Source organism: Hakea prostrata, chromosome 3 (genome assembly GCF_041222555.1).
Source record: "Hakea prostrata isolate BN-2017 chromosome 3, UWA_Hpros_2, whole genome shotgun sequence".
NCBI classification, from domain to species: domain Eukaryota; kingdom Viridiplantae; phylum Streptophyta; class Magnoliopsida; order Proteales; family Proteaceae; genus Hakea; species Hakea prostrata.
In genome coordinates this window covers 7006846-7033998 of record NC_142602.1, presented here as the reverse complement: position 1 = coordinate 7033998, position 27153 = coordinate 7006846, and the positions used below count along the sequence as shown (strand labels likewise).

Here is a 27153-nt window from a genome sequence, read left to right as displayed (position 1 = left end):
GAACCTTGTGTACTCATGCAGATGTGTTTGTACTTTTTTTAATTCTCTAAATGAAGTGCTGTTTACCACAAAAAAAAAAAAAAAAGAACCACAATCTCAATTATGTAATTGTTTTTAAGTAAGCCTTTTTTTTTTCCTCATTAAAAAAAAGAAAGAAAGAAAAGAAAGAAAAGTACTACACGATCATTTTCCCTAATCAAATTAAAAAAAATAAAATAACAAAAATGAAAAACTCGTTTTCTTCTCTTATCCTGTCACCCTCTCCCAAAAAAAAAAAAAAAAAAAAACAAAAGAAATTCTACTTCCAATAAATTTTCTTTTTATTTACTTTATAGTTTGATGTTATCAATTAGGAAGTTCCCATTACTAAAAGAGTTATTTTTCTTTTGGAATCCAAAGTGATTAGAATACATGAGTAAAATTTTCTTACCATCTTTTCTAAATGAAGATAATATTATTTTTTGACTTCTTAATTTGAGAATGACAAAATGGACAATAGACATCCAATCATAGCGGTCTCTTAACATTTTTATAACTGGAGGGCATTTTATATCTGGAGGGCAATAATAATTTCATAAAGAGTAAAGTTTCTTTTATCTCTTTAGTATTAAGCTATAATACGAGAGACAATAACAATTATTCTTCTATTTTTACCCTATCTTTTGGAACTCTAGACTTACCTTCAGTTATTGAGTCCAAATTCCCTCCACCCATGTGCCCCCTCATGTGAGAATGGGTGGATCCTAGGTTAGGGCGAGGTGTGTGTCTCTGAATCCGGCTGCTAGATGCTTGCTCTTGGTACTCTTTGTGTGTCCGGCCATTATATGCTTTGTTGTGGTACTATCCACTGCCAGAAGGCACAAACACACACCATGCTTGGATGTAGAGGATTTGATTGTAATGAGCAGGAACAAAACATTGGCCTAGAATTCTTAGAAACAAGGAACCAGGGATTTGGACTAAATCATCATTTGCAAAATAGACAGCCCCTCATAACCAAGTGGTCAGCCACACTATTAACCTTGGAACGAACAAAAATTTACAATCCAAAAAAATTCACGACTTGGTTTGCTCAACTCAAACTTCTGGAATAACAATGAAAGAATACAGTAGCAGGTACTCAATCATCTACAATTCCCAATTTTGAATCCAGATTTGATAGCAAACTTCTTGATGCATATAAACTACTTATGGTTGATTTGGTTGAATTGCAATAATGTAATTCATGCAATAAAATCTATCACTCCTAGGGTCATAGTTCAATAAGCATTTTAGCTCATTCAAAAATAAAGAAAAACAAAAAAGATAAATATGAAAAAAAATAGATAAATAAAATGGATAGCCCCTCCAAAAAGCTGGCTAAAGAACAACATTCATGATTCAGCCAAAAGGAGTCAAAACAACTCCAAGCAAACATGGTATCAGGGACAATATAGGCATAATGCTTCTTTGTTTTTTTATCAAGGATGTGACAACAGATCGACAATTGAAATAGAAGCTTATGCACTCAAAAAAGCTTTATGTTGGGCAAAAGATATCGGTTTATTAAACTTGATTGTAGAAAGAGACAATTTTGAAGTGATCAAGCTAATTCTGCAAAAAAATAGGGATCCTGGCTAGATGATTAGATCGGTTATTCTTGATAGTAGGGCATTGCAGCCTCCTTTGATTTGATTGAATTTTAACATACTCTCAGAGAAGGAATTTATGCAGCAGATTGCTTGGTTTCTAAAAGCACAAAGACTCAGTAATATTTTTTGAGTGATTATAATCCTTCTTCCTTTCTAGTGCGATATTTACTATTTGATAACTTAAATTGTAATTTGTAAAGAGGTTTTTATTTCAAATAAATTACTTCTTCACTCAAAAAAAATAAAAAAATAATGGCGCTTACCCTTTCATTTCTTGAAAATAATAAAAGCGGGAAAGCGGGGCGGGATTTGAAAATGAAAACTTAACCAAAGACTCCGATTCTGCCGTCCGACAGGCTTGTGTGGATGTTGTCACGGCCATGGCTTCTCAAATCACTAATCCTTCCTTCTCTGTACTCTTGAAGCCGTTAACTGGAGCTCTTCTGCTTGAGCAGGACTGTAACTTCAGATCGGTTCCGCGCTATAGCTCGGCTATTGAAGCTTTCGCCTAATTTGGCGTTTGAAGTGTTGCAATTGCAGAAGATTTTGCCCAGGTTACTGAAGTTACTCAAGGCCGAATGCTTTAAGGCCAAACCGAAACTATTATCGCTCATTCATAGCACTGTTGGAGCCGGCAATGCCTCAGGTAAAGTTAAGTGTTGAACGAATGAATTCCTTCAGAGGTTAAAGAGTTCCTCAGTTCGAAGATTGGGTGGCAAGGAAAGCAGCAGCTGAGGTGTTCATTAAAAGCTAGATAATATGGAGAAAGATCAGATTGAGAACCAACAATCCAGTCTGTTAGATCTTGTGCAGGTACATATGCCCCCGGGGCTTGTTTTGCTTGTTCTCTCCAAAAATTCTTTGTTTACATGAATTACAATTTGAAATTGTTTTTCTTGCCCTGCGAGGTGTATAATCAGTGGATGTGGTTCTGTGTTTCAATTTGATTAAACTTGTTGTGTACTATGTAAATGGTATACCTTATGTAAACTTTAACGTGTTATCTTCTTCTGGTGTATTTAAGGCTGAATATCTCTCCGCTGGGATAGTGTGGTGGCAAGCAACAAGCATAGCACTTCTTAACTCACACAGTAAGTCAACATCCCAGTAGATCGAAAATATATTACTTCAATTTTTGCTCTTATGAGACCACAATTTCCCCCCTTATATATGCATATATTTTCTCTACTACTGCAAATATAGTTTCTTTACTCTTTGTCAAGTTTATTTTGGCCTCTAAATCAAATCCTTTGCTCTTCTCCATCAGCTAAGTTTTCTCTAAAGATGCTTCTATTCTTAAGATCAAGTAGGCCGTGGGGGGTAAAACATTTAGTTTGCAGTTAACAGATGACACCATGGTCATTACAAAAATGCACCCATTTTGAATTTAACATATTCAAATGATAGCAAGAAGTATAAAGTAAGAAACTTACATGATACAATTATTGAAGCAGTGTCTTCAGTTTTGTGGTACTTTTAAGGGATGAAAGAAATCAAATTTGGAGAAAGCTTATGGAAACATACATATATCACACCAAGTGAGCACAGAAGGAATCCTTAAGGCAGCTTCTAACTATAACTGCAGGACTTATTCTTGGGAGGGGAACTCATTATAAGGGGTGGAGGGTTAGTGCTAGCGATTTCAGTTTAATGCTTATTGGGGACTAGGATCATATCTGTGGTGTATAGGCTTTGTGTGATGCATTCTCATCTATCATATAATTAAATAGAAGCCTGAGATCTCAACATCTGTGTACGTTAACAATGCTTGGCATGTTATGGCCATTTTCATTCTAGAGGCTTCCTCTCCTATTACATGGATCTGAGAAGCTTACACCAATCACTACTATCGTTTAGATTCAATTGGACAAAACCATTCTCCATGATTCCATCAATGTGTATTGGCTAATTCTATTTACAGGTAAAGGGAAGGGAAGGGAAGGAAAGGAGTAAACCTCATGGTGTTGCAGGATGTGCCAAATATAGCCTAGATGCCGAACTATGCTGAACTACTCCCAGCTTCAGAGAACAGATCGGAGATCATCTTTTGATCCTTAGTAGCCTCCCATTCTTTAAAGTAACAGGAAAGGGTATCCACTAGGTTTGATGGTGTTTTCCTAGACCTCACAAAACGGGCTTCATCAGTAAGGCAGTCTGCTTCTTCTAGATGCCACCGTGCCTTCGCCTTCATTACTCCGACCAACTTGAGGAAGCTCTGAGCCTCCTCTTTGTGGGTCTCCGCCCTCGCCAAGAAAGACACTGTTTCTGATTTTCTTTTCTCTGCCACATCCCATGCTAAACATCGCAACCAGGCCTTCCCCACCAATGCCCTCAGTGCAGGAAGCTCTACTCCCATGTCCTCTCCTTCTCTCAAGGATGATACCCATCCACGGGTTTCCTTTTCAGATAGCAATCCATATGTCCTGTCTCGCATAGAAAGGAGAATTTGACATAGATTGATAAAGAGACCTGAACGAATGAAGACATTGTTCACTGTGCATGAGGCCAATTCTCGCTTAAAACGATCCATGAGCTGCCTTGCCTCTGTCTGGTAACATGAGGGAAAGACAAAGCCTGGCACAGACCTATTGACATAAATCACCTCGAATTTCTCTCCTTCGAAGGGATCAATGAAGCGTTTTAGTGTATAGTCCCAAGTCCCCTCACTTTCTACTTCAGGCGTTTGGGGTGATGGAGGAATCACCTGTTTGAGCCATTGTACTACTTGAAGGATTTCAGGCTCCTCTGGATATTCTTCAAGAGTTTTTTGGGGGAAACCCCTACCCAGCACCGGGTTTGGAGATGGCTGGTTTTGTTCTCTGCTCTCCTCCTTCACCACTGGAGATCTCCCTCTAGTTTCTAAAATTTCCATGACATGGAGAAGATTTCAGCATATAGTTTAAGTTAAGAAATGAGAGATATAGCGTAATAGAATCTTGGGATACCTTCTCTAGGCTCGCTAGGATGGGCATGCCTCAGCTTCTTTGCCAGCCGATCATCAGAGTCTGATGATTGTGAAAACACAGCTTGATGCTTGAATGATCGAATCCCAGACATCATATTCCGTGATTGCCCTATAGATGCAGAGCATTGTGAAGCATCATCACCTGCCTCTTCAGCAACAGGTGTCTCTCCACCCTGTAATCTTGCATCCATCTCTGGCTCCGTCTCTGCGCCGGGCTCTGGATCATGAGGAGGAGCTTGAACTTGGTCACCATGACGAGTGCCCATGAAGTAATTCAACTCAATCTGCCCTTGAATTCGCTGAACTCGTTCAGGGAAATTAAGCTTAGCTTTGGTCCCATGGATCCTGAGAGCCGCCTTGTCATAAGCCATGACTGCATCCTCTGCGCGGTCAAATGTGCCTAGCCACACTCGATTTACCTTCTTTGGGTCACGTATCTCAGCTGCCCACTTACCCGAAGACCTTTGCCTTACCCCTCTGTAATATCTTCTCATGTTACCTTCACAATTCAAAGTTTAAAATCACATTCAAACAAGGGCATCCTATATTTTTGTTCTTTACATTGGTTCTAATCTTATACAAAGAGATTTCGATCCATTAGGAGTTCATACAAGAAAACCAAATAGGACAGTGAGAAAAACTAAAATTCTTCTATATGTCTTTTTTCTTTTTGGTCAACCTAAAGTTCTATATGTCATTCGATAGGGCTTGTGGAAGAAAGCAAGAATTAGAGATACCTTGATCCTGCATAGGGCTTCAGGAAGTGTTCAGAGACTAAGGAAGTAGTCCAGGTAGGGGGTCGGAGTCCGAAATTTGGATTCGAAGCTTCTGGCAACTAGTGATTTGCTTAGAAAGATTCCATTCAGTTGTTGAAGAATCCTCATTTCCTTCCTCTTAACACCAAAAATTTCCACCGTCAGAAAGGAAAACCGAGCGTTTGCTTCGAAGCCAATTGAGATCGAAGCGATCGATTCATGTTCCTTGTGAACCACAGGCATTAAGAGGTCCGTAAAGGCTGCCGCGAAATGGTGGAGTTAAAAAGAAAGGGAAACAGATAAACCCGTTAGGTCAAAAATGTCGCTAACTTTGACGGGCGTGTGGGAAAAAAATAATCTGTGAAACAGAAGAGAATCAGCAGAAACCGATTCGAATTCTGGCATTCTGAATCGGTGTATTCATGCCAAGATTTTCCTGATTTCTTTCTGACTCAAGTTCTCTTTCTCCTATTCCAATTCCAGAATTGTCAAGAACGATTCCGTCATCAATTGAGTTGTAAAACCTTGGTGAGAGGGCTTTTGAACGCAGTGTTTGATTTATTAATGGTTGGACTTCAAAGACCTGCGAATCCATCATTTGAAATTTATGATTAAAAATTTAAAATTATCTTCAAAATCCTAGCAGGAAAGTGTTACGTGTCTAATGGGATCAATTTGGTTATGAACATCAGATTAACCCGTTCTAGTATGAGGTAGGTTAAAAGACTAAATTCAATCTATTGAATCAGCTTCAAAATTTAGATTAAAAATGTTACTAAATTATCATTTGAGATATATGAATTGCACTATTTTCAACTCCCTATCTATTTTCATTCTGCTCGTGATGGGCACATAAAGACCCAAAATTAGGTTTTAGGTAGCGGGTCTATAAATTAATCAGTGGAATCGGTGTACATGAACCAAAATCGAAACAGGAAACAGGTAGAAAAACATATGAGTGGAAGAACATCCATTAGATGTATTCTTCTCACCATCTAATTAATTACATGGTTGATGATAGAAGTGATAGATGATAGAAGTGATCATTAGGTTGCTTTCCCTTGCAGTTTTCATCTCTTGGTTGATGATAGAAGTGATCATGAGGTTGCATTCCATTGCAGTTTTCATCTCTTGGGTGTGGTTTTAGAGCTATCTGCTTCAGGTGGAGGGGTTAAGGAGCTCGATGTGAGTGGAGAAGAGTGCAGAAACAGGACTGTGATCGGAGAATTTACTTTCAGTCCTGAGATACGAGAGCTGCTTTACATCTTTGCCATACCAAAGTATCCTATCACACCTGCCCATCCATCTCTCTGTTTAGTTTTATTCTGATGATCTGAGCTGATAAAAGGAACCAAATAGCTAGTATCATACCATACCATGCAGGAATGCGCTGCTTCTCCGGTGGTGGTGCTGGTGGTGGTGGACGTGAACACCGTGCTATGATGGTGGACTGTGTTGAAGGGAGACCATTGAAGGAGGAGGAGGAGGAATAGTAATTTGTAGGAAGCTTGTAGGTAGGAGCAAAGTCAATGTGGGCTTCTCTCCAACCTTGAAAGACACCACCATTAGCTTGTTCTATCCGAAGCTGGTCGAACTCTTGTAGAGCTCTCCACTCTTTTTTCTTTATGAGTTGCCTGACCAAACTGGCTTCTAAGTTCAACCTGTAGTTCAAATCCCCAAACCAGAATATCCTACTGCAGCATGTTTCACCACCAAATTATGATCAGTCAAGTGTGTCTGAATTCTTAACTAGAGCTATATGTATATATGCATTTAAGTTTGACATTTGATGCTATTCTTTTCTTAATATTTCTGAAACATTAGATCTGAGTTTGAGCAAGAGCTACAATTTGGCTGATGGGATGAATTTTAGGAATTTTGTTTGGTTCAAGATAAACTGGTTACAATTAGATTTGGATTGGGTTAAGAGTTCATTTCACTTGAGTTAGCCAAGTCCGAGTCACCTCCTAGTCAGGGGAGAGGTATGTGCTTCCCTCATGCTTCTCTACCATACAATAATTCATGTGAGACTCACTAGGAATCTCACCTTTGATTTATTTTGTTAACATTCAAAGAGAGTCTTACCCTTATTCTAGAAAAGAGAAGCCTGATAAGAGCACATATCTATACCCTGACAAGTAGAAGATCCAAACTTGACTTGGCCTCGCGAGGTCTTACTATAACATAAAAGAAGGGGTAGATTTAGTTATGGGCCTTACTCGTGTCCTAAGATGGTGAGTGGACAGAGATCATGGATATGATCTTGTGATGCCCTTGGGAAAGAAGTCCTCTTAAAGATCTCTAGGACTTGTTGATTCCTTCTCATCTCATCCCCTCTCTTCTCTCCAGAGGCCAAGTGCACTGCAACAAAGCAAAAACTGGTCCCTTCCATGGAAAAGCTCACAGCCATGGATCCCTTATTTCCCAGCCAACCCATTATCCCACAAGCCACTTTGCACACTTCCACCTTCGATATCCTATACTTTGTCCTCAACACCTCCTTCATCCAAACACTTACAAACACTCCCACCATCTTCTTGCTTGCCATCAACTTGTACTCTCTTTCCAGGGTTCTTCCTATCAGACAATTCCATTTTGTTGCTGCACTTTCATCTTCTGCTCCCAGTACAGTTCTGACCTTCAAGGGCACAGTCTCTTGAAACCTGCAGTCTCTCATTAATTCCTGTACATTTCACTTGTTAGTGTGCATCTGTCTACATAAACTACTTACCCTATAACATAAATGTCTGGGGCTTCCTTTGGGTTCAACCATTCGTCCATGTCTACAACCAAGCTCTCCTTCGGAGACCTTCCAGCAACATTCCATGTTCCCACAAATACTCTGCCGTTCCCATTGAAAGGAAAGAAAAAAACAGAAGTACAAAAGTTTGATCTTCTAGTGTTATATATTATTGTCATCTTCCCAGAGTAACTATTAAGACAAAATCAGAATCTGACCTGACAGAACCATCATTAGCTAAGGAAACTTTATGTTTGTCGTGCTGATCACAATCATCTGCAGTATCATATAGAGACTCAAGGAACTAGATTTTGGTTTTGGGGGAATTTGGCAAGGTAGTTAATTAGAGGAAGAAAGGAAAAAGAACTTACTTAATTGAGAATTCAGACAGAGACTTGAAACTACTTCTGCTGCAGCCTTCTTGATCTTCTTCTTCTTCATCCATCTGAGCCACCTATGGTACTTCGGAAGCTTGGCTAGTGAACCCTTGTAGTACTCCTCCATGAGTATCAAGGGCAACCCTCCTCAGTCAACGCTCCAAGCTCAAGATCATGCCATGCATGTTATATTGGCTTATACTCGCGTAGTCATATCAAAATAAGCTTATAAAAAGCTTGATTAGTCCCTACATCCTTATTGTTTTCTACAGAAGATCTTTTAATGTAAAGCTTCAGTGCTTTCACTTCGAGTCTTTAAGCTTGATTTACTGGTTTCAACTTTCCAAAACAAGAGAACTGAAACCCAATTTATTGACAAGTGTCACCCATGCAAACAAGTCGTACCCTTACAAGCCTTTATATTGGTTGAAGTTGTTGAAGGTCTTGGATGAGTTAAGATTTTAATGGGAGGAGAGGGGGAGGGGGGACCATTATGAGAAAAAAAATCAGCTGTTAGGTCGGTTAGGTGTTAAAATCACATATATCTTGTGATGGTTTCCACATGCCTTATCTCAAAGATCTTCTGTCTTATCTCATAGACTTTAAGGACTATGTACATCAAAGGTTTTGTTTAGTTGACAATTATTAACACCTCTCAGTGAAGGGGTCAAGACTTGAATTTCATGGTATATGTAATAGTCTCCTATTAGGCTTATTCATTGATTCTGGAAAAATGAATTCGAAGCAACCTCAGATGACAAGACATGGTTAGGACACATGGCTCAAATCCTGTGGTGGAGATGTTATATATAGTTAATAGGGTTGTTCTTACTGCATCTGCAGGATCTCTAAAAGTCAACAAAGATCAAATTTCCATCATATAATCCAAACCCTGTTGACTTTGGTCAGAAAATCCAATTAGATTCATCTTAGTGGCAAGGCCGACGACAAACCAACCGACTTTATCCCCAATTCTAGGTCCAATGTATAATGGGTTTGTTGATGAATATTCAAATTAATCTAATTAATAGATTATTTTAATTATTTTTTTTATTGATTCAAATCAGATCCTTAATCAATGATGCAAGGATTATGGACAAGTGTTTTGATCCATTAATTAGGGGCTGTACGGAAACCACGTAAGTATACTTATTTCTATGCTCATTGTCAATTTACCAAAAAAACAAATAGTTATTCAGTCTTAAAAAATAAAAATAAAAAGTGTGTTAAACTAGCTGTTTCGCATTTTGAGAAAATGCTGGGGCACATTTTGGCTTGAAGATGGACAAGGCAGAAGTGGAGGCAATCTAGTTATTTGACTTAAAAATAGAACATTCAACATTGCCTTCCTTTAACACTTAAAACACCATTGCTCTTGGATTCACTCAAATGAACAAAGACAAACGAAGGAGAACGAATAATCTTTCTCCAATTGAAACCCTTTTCTCTCACTCTCTCTGTAACTAAAACTTCTCTAGTGGTAGATTCGTAAATCTTTGCTCTCTGAGCTCGTATTCTTAATTGAATTCCTTCTATAACTCTGATTCATTTCAAAATGTTCATTTCCGTTTTAGAGACTTTCTACTTGGACCACTGAGCTAATAGCCCGTCGTGCGGGCCTCCCATTGGGGGCCCACTATGCCAAAAACTAGAGAAACCCCATCCCTCTGCAAATTCAGTTAAGTGAGGGGCATAAGATACCTCCTGACTCAGAACTGAAGGGAAAAAGGTATTGCAAGTGGCACGAGCACCTACCCCCAGTTTAGTCCAACAAGTAACCAAATTCGCCTCTTACCTCGCCAATCGTGGCTGCGAAAAAGCCTTTTTTTCCTGTTGTTTACAGGAAAGCAAGTGATTCTTGTTATAAATTCTAGTTTTTTTAGATTAAAGATAGTTTTCATCAATAAGACAGAAAATAAAAAGAAAAAATGCTGGCATTTTTAAACGTTGTAGAATAAAAAAAAGTTTTTCTTTTTTGAAGTAAAAAAACAAGAAGAACAAAAGGCCTTGGACACTTAAATGGGTCTTGAAGTACTATTTCTGCATCTCCCTGACCAAATCCACCCACATTGGGATTACTCGTTAATGGTTGATCAAGGGGTTTCATTTTTACTTTAATGGAGAAGCAACGTAATGTAGTAGATTTAGTGTTTAGTATCTTTGATTTCGCTGCTTTTGTTAGTGAAGCTTTGTTGACTACTAAGCTTTCTTCAAATCTTAATTTCAGACACTTTGTGGTAACAATGGAAATAGCCACTTTATGCATATCATATAAAGTTCTGAGTTGATTTTGCCAAGAAACATCCCCCTTTTATTAGAATCATACAAGATTTTAGCCAAAAATGAAAAATGGGCACAGAAGTATAAAAAAATGACTCTTTCCCTATTTCAGCAAATAGGCACAAGAGCATTATCATACAATTCCTAAGCTTCTCTCGTATTTTTTCTCAAGAATGTAGTTGATCAGCTGTTAAATCAAGGAGCCAATTCTCAAGAATCCTTTATTGCTAATCAATCCCCCCCTCCCCCACCCTTTATTTATTGGCCGTTATTAGTTGATAGCTTAAAGTGTTACTTTTATTGTGGTTTTAAATCCAGATAAATTCCTATTGTATCAACAAAAAGTCGAAAAAATTTCTTCTTTCTTTTTGAGTTTGGAATTCTCCACTTATTAAGATAAACGTTCGTGTTCTCTTCATACTTCTCTAACACACATTAGAAAAAAAAACCTTTTCAAATTTTGACATGAAAAGTAAAATGTAGGCTTCCCCAATAGACCTTACTTAATGTATGTCATAAAGAATTGTAAAAATCTACCAAAAATAAAAAAAATAAAGAATTGTAAAAAGAGCAAAAACTTCTACTCATCAGATGATGAAAATTAGAAAGAAGTGTAAAAAGAGCAAAGCAGAAACTTCCAAGATAAGAAATGGAAGTGGCCGTGGCTTCTTCATCACTCAAAAGAAAATATCCACTAAGCTGACATCAGCATTGGCCCACCAGAAGAGGTAAAAGAAGCTAAATTTACGGGATTATACGTAGTTTGTAATTTTCTCTATAAGTTGCTATTTGACCTTAATCGCATTCACCTCTCATTTTTTGTTTTGGGTAAACAACAATCTTATTCAAAGCGTGCGGAAGGTGGAGGTGAACATAGTTCCACCAACCACTCAGTGAAAATCGACTTTCTTTTAGGCCTAAAACCGAAAGAGCCTTCTTGGCTAATAGATTTGCAATTACATTAGAATTCCTAAAAATATACATAGGTATATAGTCATTAAAATTATCCATTAAATAATAAATATCTTGGATCAAGGGCTCCCTATCAACAGGAGTTAAATCTCGTCTTCAAGACACCTGATTATTTGTTTAAAAATTCAATTAGAATTTGTTCATAACCACATGCAAGCGTCTTCAATAGTCCTACTCTAAAAGCAATAATTTTTTTTTCTTCTACAAAATTATAATTCCTAAGTAATGATGAAACACCAATAGTTTACTTTCGACATCTCTAATAATAATGGCGGCCCCACCCTTCTTTGTTATTTCAATCCATGATGTATCAGTATTTATTTTTACAAAAACATTTGGAAGAGGTACTCAAGGCATCCGAGATCTTCTATTCGTGAAGATAGAGAGTTTCATTATCTTCATATTCTTTTATCACATGTTTAGAAGACGAATCTTAGTTCACCTTATATGTGCTCATAAATGGACATAAAAAAATTATATATATATACACAAAATGACTAATATAATAGTATAGGATCCCAACCAAAGTTTAAAATATCAGTATTGAGTATCGTATAGATCAAGTGATTTTAAGAGACGTATCGTCCGGTATTGAATATTGTATCGCTTTGGTTAGTATAATTTAGTCAACTCAATGGAGAGACGTATTGAGATGTTTTGTATCGGTTGGGTCAAATATGAATACGTATCGATTAATATCGTATGGTAATGTGAGATACTTTAGATTTTGTGCCCAACTCTCCCCAATAAAAGGGGAAAAAAAGATAAAGAGTAAAATATTCATAAAACGCTTTCCCGAATTTGGTAGTTATTATTATTATTTTGACATTAATGTTGGGGCTTGCCCCCATTTTATAGTAAACAAACCCTATTTGTGGTTTTTGGTTTTCTACGCTCTGTCACCACAAACGGTTTTCAGGTTTACATATTCACCTAATTGTTTGTGGCAGACCGGTAGCAACTCGGGTGCTTATTATAGTAGCACGAGCAGGTTAAATTAAGTAAAATAACTACAACTTTCACTGTCTCCAAACACCCACCCATCATTCTAACCTTTAAAAAAAAAAACAACCTTAAATAAAATAACGTATTCAATTGAACTACATATGAAATCCTACCAGAAAAAACATGAAAGAAAAAGAAGTAGCTGCCGTGTCAAATCAACTTAAACTTCTAGAAACGGTGGCCACCGTTAATCGCAAACCACCGTGAGCGCCGGGCTGGGGGGGGGGGGGCCTCTTGGTGGAAACCAAAAATCGCTTAAATGTTGTTTGTCAAAATGCAGCACAGTCGGGGGGGGGACCCTTTTTTTTTTTGAAAGACCCCCCACGGCTCTGACCTCCTACAGAGCTGTTCCTTGGACCCAAGTGACCCACCGACAATTTTTAATGGCCGATTGGCAGACCCAATAACGATTCAATGACAAAGACCACCAAAACATGAGTAGCTGCCGCACCACCGAAAGGGGGGGGGGGGGCAACCCCCCCCCCCGGGGGGGGGGGGGGAAGCGGGGGCCCCGCCAGCCCCCCCGCTGTTCCTCGGCCCCCAGGCCCCCCCGCAATTTTTGGCAAAGGAAAAAGGAACAGGAAAGGAAAAAGCAAGGCCTCACGTATCTGTACATAGTGTGGAAAGGACTGGGGGAAGGTGTCTCTATGGTTATGTGTAATTCTGCTATTGGCTAGTTTGGGTTAGAGAGAGAATCACTAACAGCATCACTTGGAACTAGCCGTTTCTTCTCCTTTTCACTTTCATCCATTATTGCCTGAACGCCTCTGTCACTGTGCTTTCTCTGCTAGCCCTCTCTACGGGTCTTCCCACCATCGTCATTTGCAGAGATCCACACATGTAGCACCAAGTTCTGCTTCATCTGGGTAGCAAGTACCAAGAACGATTTGGGCAGCAGCCACCATGGATACTCCTAAGCAGCAGCAGCAGCAGCAGCGCCGCAAGAGAAGGCAAATCTTTAATCCATCTCTTACCTCCTTAATCTCTAACTATTACTCCATCTGGCCTCTCATCCTGTGCTTCTGTTGCTTTGTTTTCCTCCTCCTTGATGGCTTCTCCACCATCCGCTCATCAGCCTTCCGCCCTGTTCTCACTGTCTCACGCTTGCCTTTACTGTCCGCTTCATCACCTACGCCCATGAATTCTATCTTCTTACCTTCCGCAGGAGATAGTGAGGACGATGATGATGCTGGGTTTTTGCCCTTAGAAGTTGAGGATCGAGTTTTGTTCCCAGACCATGTGTTACTGTTCTTCCCCTACTCCATCAATAGATTCGTACATTCTAGCAGAAAATTGTACTGTATCTACCATCATCGTCAGTCCTACAACAGTAACAATTCGAATGAGGTAGCAGAGGAGAGCCCTGAAATCTCACTTCCCACTCTGTTTGTGGACGAATTCGATGGTTATAGATCAATTGCTCGATGTCCCACTCCGCCTGCTAATTACTCTGCTTCGGTTTTTCTCCAGTGGCGTCCAATTAGAGACCTAGAAAGAGGAGAAGAAGAAGCAGCAGCAGCTGCGTTGGTTAGAAATGGAATTGATCAGCCAGCTCATTCGTGGGAGAGACTGGTTTATGCTGCAGCCATTGATGAAGACACGGCAGTAGTGTTTGTAAAGGGATTGAATCTTCGCCCTGACAGATCCTCAAATCCAGCTCAATTCGTCTGCCACTTCGATTGGGGGAATTTGCAAAGCCATCCTACTTACCCTGTTACCAGTAAGGCTCTTTCTGCAGCACAGGAAGTTGTTCGGTGCTTGCTCCCAGCTAGCATTGCAGAGAAAATGGTTGAAGTTCATGGGATCCGAGTCACCGTCAGTGGAGCATTGGAACGTGATAAAATTCCTCTGCCTTCAGTGGCAAAGATCTTCAATTTCTCCTCCACCACCACCCAAGAGAAAGAGGAAAGCAGAACACAACCGAAGAAATATGAGCTGTGTGTGTGCACCATGGTTTGGAACCAAGCTTCTTCACTACGAGAATGGGTCATCTACCATGCTTGGCTTGGGGTTGAGCGCTGGTTCATCTATGACAACAACAGTGACGACGCTATCCAGCAAGTGATAGATGAGCTCAATCAAGAAAACCACAATTTAAGCAGGCACGTCTGGCCTTGGCTCAAGACCCAGGAAGCTGGTTTCTCCCACTGCATTCTCATGGCAAAGACCGAATGCAATTGGATGGGATTCATGGATGTTGACGAATTTTTCCACTTTCGTGTACCCCGTTCGCGCAGAATGATCCGTAAGCTGGGGTATCCAGGTCGGGATTCCCTCAAATCACTTGTTGCGAATTTCTCATCTTCGCCAACAATTGGCGAAATCAGGACAACCTGCTTCAGCTTTGGACCGTCTGGGCTAAGCAGAACTCCTTCAAAGGGAGTGATGGCGAGCTACACTTGCCGGCTTCGGAGCCCTGAGAGACACAAATCCATTGTGCGCCCCAATGCTGTTGCGGACAACTTACTAAATGTAGTTCACCATTTCCAGCTAAAGAAAGAGTACAGGTACCTGAACTTACCTCAAAAAAAAGCTGTCATAAACCACTACAAGTACCAGGTGTGGGAAGCGTTCAGATCCAAGTTCTCCATGAGGGTCGCCACCTACGTTTCCAATTGGCAAGAGAACCAGAATGAGGGATCCAAGGACAGGGTGCCTGGACTTGGGACTGAGGCCATTGAGCCACCCAACTGGCCATTCCAGTTCTGTGAAGTTTGGGATACTCGCTTAAGGGACTTCGTAGTAGCCAATTTTGCTGAGCCTGCAACTAGAATTCTGCCATGGGAGCGCTCCCTTCAGTAACATAACACTCATGGTGCTGCATCTTGCCATGGCCACTGTAAATGAATCACTTGTAAAACTTCATCCATTCTTTATTTCAATCTTTCCACCATTTATCCTGTTTTTTGTATTGCATCATGACATGGAATTCAGAATAGCCATAGAAAATTACAGGGTTTCACATTTTTGTAGTTTAGTCATTTACTGATATATAATTCCTATTGCTTTCATTGATCTAATTTCTATTTCTTCTAAAGAACCCATCAGTTTATGTCTGATTTACTTGGGCAAACAAACATATATTCAACCACAGTAAGACTTCAAATAGCATCGGTGGAATCAAGTCAGTACCTAAATGAAAGAAGAATGACTGATCCTCAGATAAGCCACATTAGGCATTCGAGAGATGACCGTAAATATGAAATATACTTGAATGAGTATCTCTGTAAACAAATCCACAAAAAAAAGAAAGTGTAGGGGGGTTACAAACCCATGCCTTCCCAGCTTATTATCTCATTTGACTCAAAAGTCAAAACAACTAAGTATATATCATATTACATCACAATACTTGAGAACGGAATAAAATCCAAGAGCTAAAGCTCCATCCTGGAGCTCCTCACTGGTTTCCTTTTCGGGATCCTTCCCTCTCAAATTTCTGCTCCAAGGAAAAAAAAAATTTAAAAGAACTTAAAAGCTAATTCAAGTTAGAGAGGAAGCAATATCAGATGAGTATGCTTCATAAAATCAAAACATGACTGGATTAAACCAAGCAAAGGAGAAAAAGGACAAGGATGGGAAAAAATTACTAATATGAGAACACACAGCGCCTTACGATTAAAAAGTAAATATGATCAAAGAATCCACCCAGAATCAACAGATTACCTAAACTAGACTGGACTGTATTGACCAGTTGAACAGATTGAACAGCCATCCACCAGTTCTTTGACTTTTGACCGAACATTCCACTAGAGAACTTGAATGCGCAATTACCAGAATAACCCAAATGACCCAGTCGCCCCCTTTTCCAACACAGAGTATCAAATCACCCAAACTCTATCTCTAAATATGTAAATTAAGCAAGAAAGAGAGGATGTTACAAAAATTATTAACTTTTTTTCCTGCACAAAACCAAATCTTACAACAACCAAAAAAAAGGGGAAAAGAAAACTTGCATCTGAAAAGTTGTTTGGGATTCAGGTAACACATAGAAAGAAAGGTTATTCTGCCAAAAAGAAAGAGATAGACAGGTTTGCGCATCCTGGACATGGTTTCTCCCATCACCTCATTTCTTGCCACGACCTACGGGCTTTCCTATTTCAGGTTCAGGTCTCTTGGACACGGTTCTCTCACATTGTAACCAGCACCAAACTATTGGGCGTCTCTCTCTCTCTCTCTGATCCAGCAGCACTTTTTTAACTAGGAGCTAAGCCCCCATCTCCAACCACCTCAAAGGAGGGGGGGGAGAAAGGAAGATTATAAATTTCATAAATTTTCTGAAACTCTAATGTTTATCCTTAAAAAAAATATCTTCCAATACTTAGAAGTTAATTTAATGTAGTACATGTAATAAGTTAGTCTTTATCTCAGGTAGTTTGATGTAGATCAAGAGAAGTTCCAGCATAAATATTCATGGCTGAATAAGCTCAGATCCTGATTTAATGAGTTAAATGAGTAGCCTCATTTGTTACATGGGCATGGGGTTATCAATTTTATGCTGCTTCCTATTGAAATGAGCCTATTTTGGAAGCCTAAGTGGAGTTAAGTAGTAGTTGTATCTAGTCCCCTAAATTTGTGAAATGTAAAGAATAAATGTAAGGAACATCAGTCAAAAGAAGGAACTATATATTTGATCAAATAATAAGGGAATGACATATTAACTGAAAGAGGAGGGGGGGAATATGCGGGTGCTTTGGAGGAGTCCTAAGCTAACTTAACAATTAAAGAGAGAAACCGAGACGATTAAGGAAACAGACCAAATCACCACCTCTTCTTACTTCCTCTCCTTTCCCTCTGAATACTGCTGCACACCCTGGTTTGATTCTGAATCTCATGAAAGCAGAAACTAGATCAGAAAAACCTGATGTGGTTTGAATGCATATCGGGAGCCTTTGGAGACCATGTACCGTCCTTCCCAATCAGTTGAACAACATTGTCCGTGTATGTATCTATTAGGGTTACTCATGAGGCATGTCCTCTTCCCATCAAACTACCTTATGCCTTCCCCTTTTCCTCTTTTCCTTTCTTTAGAGGCTGTACCCAGTGCACAAGGATCCAGCTACTGCAGGGTCTAGGAAAGGTCATAATGTAATATATGTAATCCTAACTGTGCTTCACAATGAGGCTGTTTCTAAAACCCACAGCCCACTAGGTTGCAATGGAGTAATATTACCATTGCCCCAAGGTCCGCCCTTTCCTCCTGATTTCCCTCCCTTCTTTTCACTAAAGGTGAACCCAATGCAATATTATCTTGCAAGGCTGTTTCCAGTTTTGAGCCCATAACCAACAGGTAGCAATAGCACAACTTGACCTTGCACCAACCCTCCATTCCTGTCCCTGATCAATTCCACAGGCTGAAATTGTTTCAGATCACAGACAACCAACTCTTCACATTAAAATAGGATAAAGTAATAAAATCAATGTTCTATTTACATCTAGTTTCTACTTATGTTGGGACCCAAAAAGTGTTTTTACTCATTCATCTCACTTGAATTCTCTCTGAGCTTTCATTAACACAAATTAAAGTCATCAAAATAGGGCAAAGCATTCTTATACAATTCTGATTTAGTCTATAAGTCTGATCTCCTTTATTTCTCTAGTTCAGTCCCTTTTAACAACAAGTATAAAATAATTCAGGGCCTCTCCACTATGTATAAGTTCTTGTTCCTTAGTAAGAATCTTAGGAATATTTAGGTGTATCACTTTCTCAGAAGCATGGTTGAACAGCTATCTGATGCCTGAGCATCTTCGAAGTATATGCTCTTAAGCCAGGGGAAAAAGTTATCAAGGCCCAATCGAATATGGCCAATCAGCCATATATTCTAACTCCAAGAAGGAAGAATCAAGTAATCAAGCAACTGCAATTAGCCGCAGGGTTAAACAATGATCTGATGGATGAACATGGTATCAGTGGAGGGGACTGATTATAGACTAGCTTTCCCCTTAAATTAGAGTAAAACCTTGCAAATGTTTTCTATGCTGTAAGCCCATAGGGTGGCAACAAGTTTAGTCCAATGTGAAGCCAGAACTAAAGAAATTCAAGTAAACATAAAATTGATCCTTTGAGTGTGTCATTTTCTTCATTTCTCTAATTGAAACAAGCTCAATAAACCCTGCAATAAGCTGGACATATAACAATAATGAACTTTTCAATTTGATGAATTAGACATGCAGGTAGAACAAGAGAACCCATGATGCAGCTAGCTTTAGGTAAGCCAGCACTACTACTTTTCATTTAAATCTATTGCTAGAGCATCCTACAGAGGCCGTTTATAGTTTCTAAACCCTAGACTCCGCAGCGATGGGAGCCCTGTGTGGTTGATACACCCACTTCAAGATGTGCATATTTTCATGAGTTTTGTGCAGTGTTAATGAAGTTTTGGATTGCAACTTGCTTCTATGTGGTTCAGAGGTAACTTTTTGAGTTTTAGGTTTCGACAGTTTTTGAGTCACACATAAATTATCTAAACATCGATGGTCATTTAGGTTTAACAAAATATAATTTAACACTTAAAAGGTTATTCTTGGAATGTTTTCGATTATTTTTCTTTACACTATTTTTTGGATCAGCTCGAAGAATTGGCCAGTCGTTCAATTTTCAGATTGGATTAAAACAGAGGCAATTCCGGAAATATGATAGCTGCTAACAACAAGCAGTGGATACACAGTTCATGGTTGGTAAGTTCATTATTAGCTACTAATTGGCTTACCCAGGTACTAGGACCTGTTTTTTGTATTGGGTAGCGGTTGGGTGGTGGCTCCAGTCGTGGATAAATAATCCCTCACAGACAGTTTTTCCTAACCTAATCTGCGGTGTATCAGTCGAATAATTTGAGCTTCAACGATTATTTTGGGGGATGAAAACTCATGGATTGAGAAACCTAGGGTAAAATCTATATTACTTATACGAGGTCCAAGAAGGAGAACCTTGGATATCCAACCCAAAAAAAAAAAAAAGAAAGAAAAGAGAGAGTTGAATGAGAGGGGAAAAAATGATACCTGAGCATCGTGCCAAGAACGTCTTCTATAGACATTCATGGAGAAGGTGGCCGTGAGATATATAGTGGTGATGCCAATCCCTGCCGTGAAGGCCTTGAATGTCCAGTCTCCCAGTTTACTCGCAACTCCCATTCTTATTATTATTCAATCGATCCGTCGATGATGAAATGAATATGAACCAAGGAGGAGAATCTCAGGGAGAAGCTCTAACGCACCGTCACAGTCGTAGTGGGGATCTTTGACGTTAGCAATAGGAGAGCATCTGAGAAAGGCGGTGGTGCCAAACGTCGATTTTACTCCCGAAGAAGAGCGGTACAGAAGTGATTGAAGTCTGAAGAGAAGAGAAGAGAAGAGAAGAGAAGAGAACGAATCGATGAACGAATGCTGCAGGGTGGGGCCAAGTGGTTGTGGTGGGCCACTCAAGCCTGGGATGGGAAGCTCGGACGATAGAATTGCGAGCTTTCCTAACTGAAACCGTCATGCTTTGCACGGGAGTCCGCTTGTATACCAAACTAAGTGGTTGAGAAAGATAAAATAAAAGATCGTTGAATTTTTTTAAAATATTTAAAATTAAGCTGTTAATCACAACTTATTATTTGAAATAAAAATATATTACTGTACACATTAGGTGATTTTATTTTATTTTTTTGGATCTAAGGTTCATCCGGCCAGCTTGCGCCACCACAACTACATCGAGCTTTTTATATAAACTGAATTGTTCATTTGACAAAAATACCATGTTTAATATATGAAGTCAAGAGTTTAAATCTTGTTAAGACCAAGGACAAAACCCATTTTATAATAAAATTATATATAAAAGCTACCTTGAGGTTGTAGTCAAGGTGTACATAAGTTCCCAAGACGAACCTCAGCTCCGATAAGAAAAACAATACATCTAAGTGATTTATCAAAAATAAATTGATGAATTTCGTTTAAAATAGGGTGTTTATGAAAGTAAGAGACGTGTGTTTGTACTTAGGCTAGTAACGCATGCAAATGCTTGTGAAGCATCCAAAAGGAACTCACCAAAGAAGAGTCTCAATGCATTCGCGTATGAAAAAAAATTCATCAGAAATGCATATGTACTTTTGTTGGTGCAAGCAGGTGATGTGAGACTCATAGGTGCACAAGCAGCCAAGCAGGTGACTTGAACAGTTGAACTCATGTTGTCATCAAATTTGAACCACACGCAACATTCCCATGAGCTGAAAAACCATTTTTCTGAAATGCCTTGCAACTGCAATATCAGTTGCAAACCGATTCCTTAAAAGATGAATGCTGCACCATGATCAGTTTCTAGATGTCCATAAATGAACAAAACAAATGATTGGGGGAAATTAGACATAATCATGGCAGTACCATGCAAATATTATTGAAAATTTTTGTAAGGAAGGAAAGGAAATTACCAAGGAAACCTTCAAGTATGATTCAATATCAAATGAAAGCTGAAGCCTCGTTCATTAACAGCCTCAATATAAATATAAAAAAATGTAAAAGCTGAATGGCATGTCATTAGTTAACCAAGTATTTACAAACTGTCGTTCCTACAGAGCTGATAGATTTTCCTCTGACAAATACATGAGAAAACTAGCTTGGGACTTCAAATTCCAGCAAGCTTGTTGTTGAAGATAGACCACAAAGAATTGGCATCTGTCATCGCTGAAATAAACAATGTAGGTCTGGAAAAGAAAATTCTTGAATATTTAGGTAAAGTAACTACTTATATTCAGATCATGAATAATGTCAAAAGTACTTCATAGGTGAGTAGTTTCAAATTTTATCTTGAATGGCCACTGTGAGGTTTGCTGCAAATCTGGAAAGTGTGTTGTCCAACTTCTCAGCAATTAATGAAATCCATGCCTGCAAAACAAAGACAAGGCCATTATGAAATGTTCCCTGCCAAAACCGGGGGCCATTTCCACAGCCCAACCGAAGGCAGTTATTCCATATAGTATATAGTGGACCTGGCCATAATTATCCAAACAGTCAAAATTGGTTGTCCTGTCCCAAGTTTCCGATTTCAATTTGACGGGCTGATACAATGTGCATTATCTTAACAAAACTAGCATATATCCAGTTTCCTTTGACAACTCGATTCAGGAACCCACATTCTTCAGCAAGTGTAGTAAACAAGTTGCATATTATATATTATATAAAGCTTGATTCACCTTAACCTTGCTAATTGATCATCATGCAGTTCAACTTAGATAACCTTGTGAGCCAAGAAAGAAAGAAGAAAAAAGTAACCTGATCAGCAGTTGTGAAGCCCCTGATTGTGTCACCGCCAATTATTGCCATTCCTTTATCTCCTAGTGGCTGTAAGATAACTGCCTAGTGAAGAGAAATGCATGTCAGCTAACCTAAAACCTGCTAGGCTCCACAGGGAGAGGGGATGTCTTCTGCTGGAAAGCATTGCATTTTCAACATTCATATAGTAGCAAGTAAGCACCAACAGAAAAATAATGAAATAGCTCTTCGACAAAGGTGAAAAAGTAGCACTGAGAAAGTGAACCTTTGTATACAAGTACATGTTGTGACATGAGTCTTCAACATATTGAGTTCAAAACAATTACTCTACTAACAGTTTAGACTAATTCACATATGCTTATAAGTCAGTACTGCGTATCAAATTATATACTGTTCCAACCCACCGACAAAGAAAAAGTCCACACTAGTATATCTACTTACAATAGAAATTTTGTTCAGTGAGGATATCCTTCAGACATCTTTGGGGCCATAGCATGGGATCATGGGGAAAAAAACCATGTGAAGCATATCCTACATGGCTTGTAGTGAAAATAAAGAGATCAGTAAACAGGATTTGAGTTCAAATGAAGCATACAACCACAGAATACTTTCTGTAAACTGAATAGCAGTTTCAGCGTCTTAAACCATACTAACAAACACAGAATCCACCATCTTGTTCTAATCTGCCTTAACTAACCAGACTATCATAAGGACCTGAGATATTTTCATAAGTGGTATCTTCAAGATCTTAAAGGACCTAAGTTTGATTTCTATTCCTCCATCCCATCCCTTACCCTCTTTTTCTTTTACGACAACAAATACATTACTTAGACTAAAATGAGTCACTAGAAAAGGAGTAGAACAATATTCTCTTATTCATGATTGTCAAGGGCTTATCTCTTTCTTTAAAACAAGTTCAAGCAAGGGCAGAGGATGTGTCTAAGACAGTTTCCCACTAGTTCTCTTTTCCAATTTCACCGTGCACATGAACAAGCAATAAGCTGAAAGAGAAAAGCAGGCCAACCAATTGTGGATTAATGGAAAAATAAAACTAGTACCTGTGTATTTGAAGGTAAAAATGGCAACTCAGACTTTCCAGGGTATAGAGATAAGTTGGCCAGGTAACTTTCTAGAAAAACAAAAAAGACAAAAAGCTAGTAAAATTGCCAATAAGGTTAGTGAATAACCTGGAATTCTGGAGATTGTCCAAATAATTTACTTACGGGCTCCAGACTTCATAACACCCTGATACAGCAATCCTTGAGTTAATTTAAGGGGATCCACCTCCATGGCGTTGCCTCCACTAGCTTCAGCTGCCACCCCAGTTTGAAGAAGGCAATTGATTTCATAAACAATTACCAATGACCTGCAGCATGTCACAGCCGACAGAGATTCCCACATCCTGATAATTTTCAAAACAGTATTAACTGCATGCTTCAGATAAAATAGTAATCACACACCCCAAAAAAAAAAAAGCTGGAATTTAACACAACACAGGTAGCAGTTGCATCTCTCTTGTTACCAACTAGTTCATCACAAATTCCTATAACTACCTACACAGCTAAACCAGACATTCTATATATGTGAATGTTTCATAAGTTTTAGGAGAAACTTCAGCCAAAGATGGGGAGAAAGTCACCATTGTTGATAATAGCAGGTTCTTCTGGGTCAAGTAAATATCCAATAAACAAAAGTACATTCCTGATGCAGCAAATAAGAGCCATAGAGTATATTATGCAGGCAAAGCCGAGCTACCCAAGAAGAAAATATGAATGTTGGAGTAAGCTGTAAAGGCAGGTTTCATTAAACCCTAAAAAAAATCATCTCGAGAAAGTGAATATTAGATATATTTGACTGCAACACAGCTCAACTCAATTAAGCCTTATACATAACCAAACACGACTAGGTAACAGCAATTCTGTTTACCCATTCAACTGTATCCAAGGCCACAATTGCAGGACTACTGATACAATAATTAATCAAGTTGAAACACCAAACCAATTAGTGATACAAACATTTATGATAACTTTCTATATTTTCAATCAAATATCCAAGAAAGTTTTCAGTTGTTAACATAAGAAAGAAAGTAGCATACGAAAGAAAAGAAAATGGATGGCACAGTACCAAAGTAATTCAGAAACTACACAATCAGGAAGATCAGAACATATCCTCCGACATTCTACACCATCAGGACTCACCTGTAATCAGAAGTAAACAGCAGTAATTGTGTTGTAGGTGAGAGGATCTTACACTAAATGAAGTGGGCTTTGAAAAAGTAACAACATAACAGTTCAACCAATTTTATTAATTTAGGAGATACAGCATGTTCAAAATCCTCACCATGGAAACTGATTTTGGTCGAATAGACAGCCATACTAAACCAGAAAGAACATTGGTAACAGCCAAACCTAGTGTCAGTAAATCAGCTCTGGACTGTGAACTGCTAGAAATAAAAATTTCAGTTAAAGCAAGCACCTTCCATCAAAGCAAAACTAAAGAAAATAATTCAAGGAAATAGAACATAATATGACAGATCAGGTGACAAACATTGGGCTAAATGAGGGGAAATTGCCTGGATTCACTAAATAAGAAAAAATGCCATCCCCCCCCCCCCCCCCAAAAAAAAAAAAAACCCCAGAAAAGATAAAAAGAAAAGAATGGCAAAATGTTAAGCAAGTAGCAACAAGTTCAGAGCGGCAGTATCTTATTTTACAGAGGAATATAACATGCATAGAATTTGCAGGATTAACATAACAAGGATTCTACACCGCGAAGTGTTTCCAAGTGCAATTCAACTTTATGAGAAGAAGGAAACGAAAGGAGGAGATAGTGTACACAAATTCATTACTACCTCAGTCACTACCATTCTAGCATTACGCCATATATCACTTGGATTCAGCATTAAATCATTAAATCTGAAACTATACGGAGCTCAATTCCTTATTATGTGTAATTTAGACAGCTACAAAAGAACCGTTAACCAATATGCTAACAGAAATAGCGGAATAGATAAAAAGAGTGATGAATTCAGAAGTAAATCATAACCAGGAAAGTCTTTCTGGAAGAATTTTGTACAAGGAATGGCAATAGATTTTAAGAGAAGGGTAAGGGTTGAATCAGGATTGAATTACCTGCTAGCGTCTGCTACAGGAGCGATACCTGAAGCAGCGCGGTTGAAGAGAACGGCGAAGAGGGAGAAGCCTCCAACGTAGATGGGCAAGCTGCGAACAACGCCATCGTTTCTGGAAACCCACTCGCCAACCCAGTCTCTTTTGGGCTTCGGTCCCCTGTAACCTGCCCTCTTCCTCGAACAATTAATCACGATTTCTTTCAGAGTCTGATCAATGTAAACAAACACACACACGCCTGCACAACTGGAAAGCAAGACGTAAATGTATCTACCGGGAATTCTGAAGAAGCTTTGAACGAACGAGGGAGATTGTCGTAGAGGAGACGACAATGAGGAGGCGACCTTGGCTTCCATGAAATGGGACGCAGCCCGATTCCCACCTCCATTAGACTTTCGTTCTCTTCTTCGAATCCCTAGCTTATGGTAAGAAAATGATGATGCGCGTTCTGGTTTTCATTACGTTTGGAGGCGCCTCGGTTTGCTCATGTCCTGCTACTATTGCTCTGGTCAGGAAGGGTGAGTTTTTACACTAGCAGAAGCCATGAAGGTCTCTTATCAGAAGCAGGGGTGCTGTTGTCCTTTCATAAGAATTTTGGACTCCCTCACACCACAAACTGAGAATTGTTAGAAAAGTGACTCAGGTCAACCTTCTGTGAGACTTCAATTTTTCTTCTTTTTCTGAGTTTGACTTGAACTGAGGCGAGTCTAACCCTAAAAATGAGCTTCTTCTTTTTTTGTTTATTTGTTTGTTTGTTATAAAGATGGAGGAGATTTTAAGGGAAACGAAAACTTCCCAAGAAAAAACAAGAATCTGAATATATCCGATCTTCTGTACACTATTATAAGATAGCTTTTCTACAGAAGAACATTGATGAGCTCTGCAACCCCAAACAAGCACGAGTGCCGAATAAATTTTGAAAAAAAAATGAATATTTATTTCGGAGACTTCCTTGTTTTGCATTAGTCTTAAGGGAATATCCAAAAGATCTGGAAATGGTTAGTTTGAAATTGAATGTGAATAAGATTTCACTCCTTGCGGTGGTGATGCATAGTGACGTCTACTCGTCCTTCCCTTTGCATCCAAGGCTAATTGATGCCTGAAGTTTGAAATGAATGCTTCCACCTTGGCGTTCAGCTCCTCCTTCGACAGGTCGGCACCAGCATCACCATCACCATCACAATCGTCAACTTCTTCAACGTCACCGATTGTGGCGGCGTCTCTCACACTAGTGTTGCTAGAGCCAACACACGAAGAGCAGTGGTAGAGCTCCTCCACGTCCACTCTCTTTCTCCTTTGTATTTTCTTCTCACTGGATGTCTGGATCCCATGGGTATCCTTGTGGAGATTACTGGAATCATCAGAGCGTAGGGACATGAAGAAGATGGAAAGGAGAAGTAGGTTTAACAGAAAGAAAGCCAAATTACGCCATTTCTCAAGCAGAGAAGCAAAGACGTGTTTCAGACCCGCCACTAGAAGAAGTGTACCTATTGCCACCAAGGCTTTTTCTAACTCTTCATTCTTCCCTTCAAACGACGACGCTATTGCAGTTGCTGCTGCTGCTCTCCTCTTTGTCTTCATCTTCTTCACTTCTTCCATTTCAGATTTTCTTGATTGATCTTCTCCACTTGTGCGGTCCCTCGTCGCCGGTGTATTTATAAAGCCTTCAGCGGGGAGAAAAACTGTACCATGAGGGGGCCCACCATTTCCTCATGTTTTCGTTCACTCAAAGGCGTGCATTGTTGGAGCGTGCGATGCGGCGGTGCACTGAGGAAACCAAAAATCCGACATGGGAAGTATACAAATGATGCACTCCAAAAAAGAGTGGCCAGAATTGGGATTGTCTCAGTTGATGTGGCCAATCCAATTCTGATTCCTTCAACCCAGGTGTGAGCTTCCGATGACTTCTTGTGTGCAATTTTTTTTTAATATAAGGTACATTTTATCGTAGAAATGAGAATATTATATATATATAGTCAGTAAGAATCAAACCCAACGGCCGATATGTTACAATGCGGTACCACTGATTCCATTTGTCGGTTCTGAGACGGTTTTGA

General features: G+C 39.2%; 3 protein-coding genes and 1 pseudogene across 4 annotated transcripts; 1 reads left to right on the top strand and 3 right to left on the bottom strand.

The window, feature by feature from the left end:
* Window positions 1-3142: 3142 nt before the first annotated feature.
* LOC149020452 (uncharacterized) lies at window positions 3143-5656 on the bottom strand. Its single transcript, XM_089148590.1, has 3 exons — window positions 5334-5656; window positions 4577-5095; window positions 3143-4490 (listed from the first exon to the last, which is right to left on the bottom strand). The coding sequence occupies exons 1-3, from the start codon at window positions 5344-5346 to the stop codon at window positions 3631-3633; spliced, it is 1392 nt and encodes a 463-aa protein (XP_089004716.1). The 5' UTR covers window positions 5347-5656; the 3' UTR covers window positions 3143-3630.
* Window positions 5657-6216: 560 nt separating this feature from the next.
* On the bottom strand, window positions 6217-8270 carry LOC149020451 (type I inositol polyphosphate 5-phosphatase 8-like). Its single transcript, XM_089146832.1, has 4 exons — window positions 8083-8270; window positions 7571-8014; window positions 6728-7045; window positions 6217-6645 (listed from the first exon to the last, which is right to left on the bottom strand). Exons 1-4 carry the CDS (start codon window positions 8268-8270, stop codon window positions 6510-6512), a joined length of 1086 nt encoding a protein of 361 aa, XP_089002958.1. The 3' UTR covers window positions 6217-6509.
* A 5052-nt stretch (window positions 8271-13322) lies between these two features.
* Window positions 13323-16429, top strand: LOC149020450 (glycosyltransferase family 92 protein RCOM_0530710 pseudogene; annotated as a pseudogene).
* A 4629-nt stretch (window positions 16430-21058) lies between these two features.
* On the bottom strand, window positions 21059-26654 carry CCB4 (cofactor assembly of complex C). 2 transcript variants are annotated; one of them, XM_089148588.1, is made up of 8 exons: window positions 25371-26654; window positions 25100-25269; window positions 24309-24408; window positions 24093-24166; window positions 23192-23370; window positions 23027-23097; window positions 21969-22052; window positions 21059-21581 (listed from the first exon to the last, which is right to left on the bottom strand). In XM_089148588.1, exons 1-8 carry the CDS (start codon window positions 25482-25484, stop codon window positions 21492-21494), a joined length of 882 nt encoding a protein of 293 aa, XP_089004714.1. In that variant the 5' UTR covers window positions 25485-26654; the 3' UTR covers window positions 21059-21491. The 2 variants fall into 2 exon arrangements, 1 of the variants encoding a protein (XP_089004714.1); XR_016172192.1 differs by having other exon boundaries at window positions 21501-21581; window positions 21969-22048.
* Window positions 26655-27153: the final 499 nt, after the last annotated feature.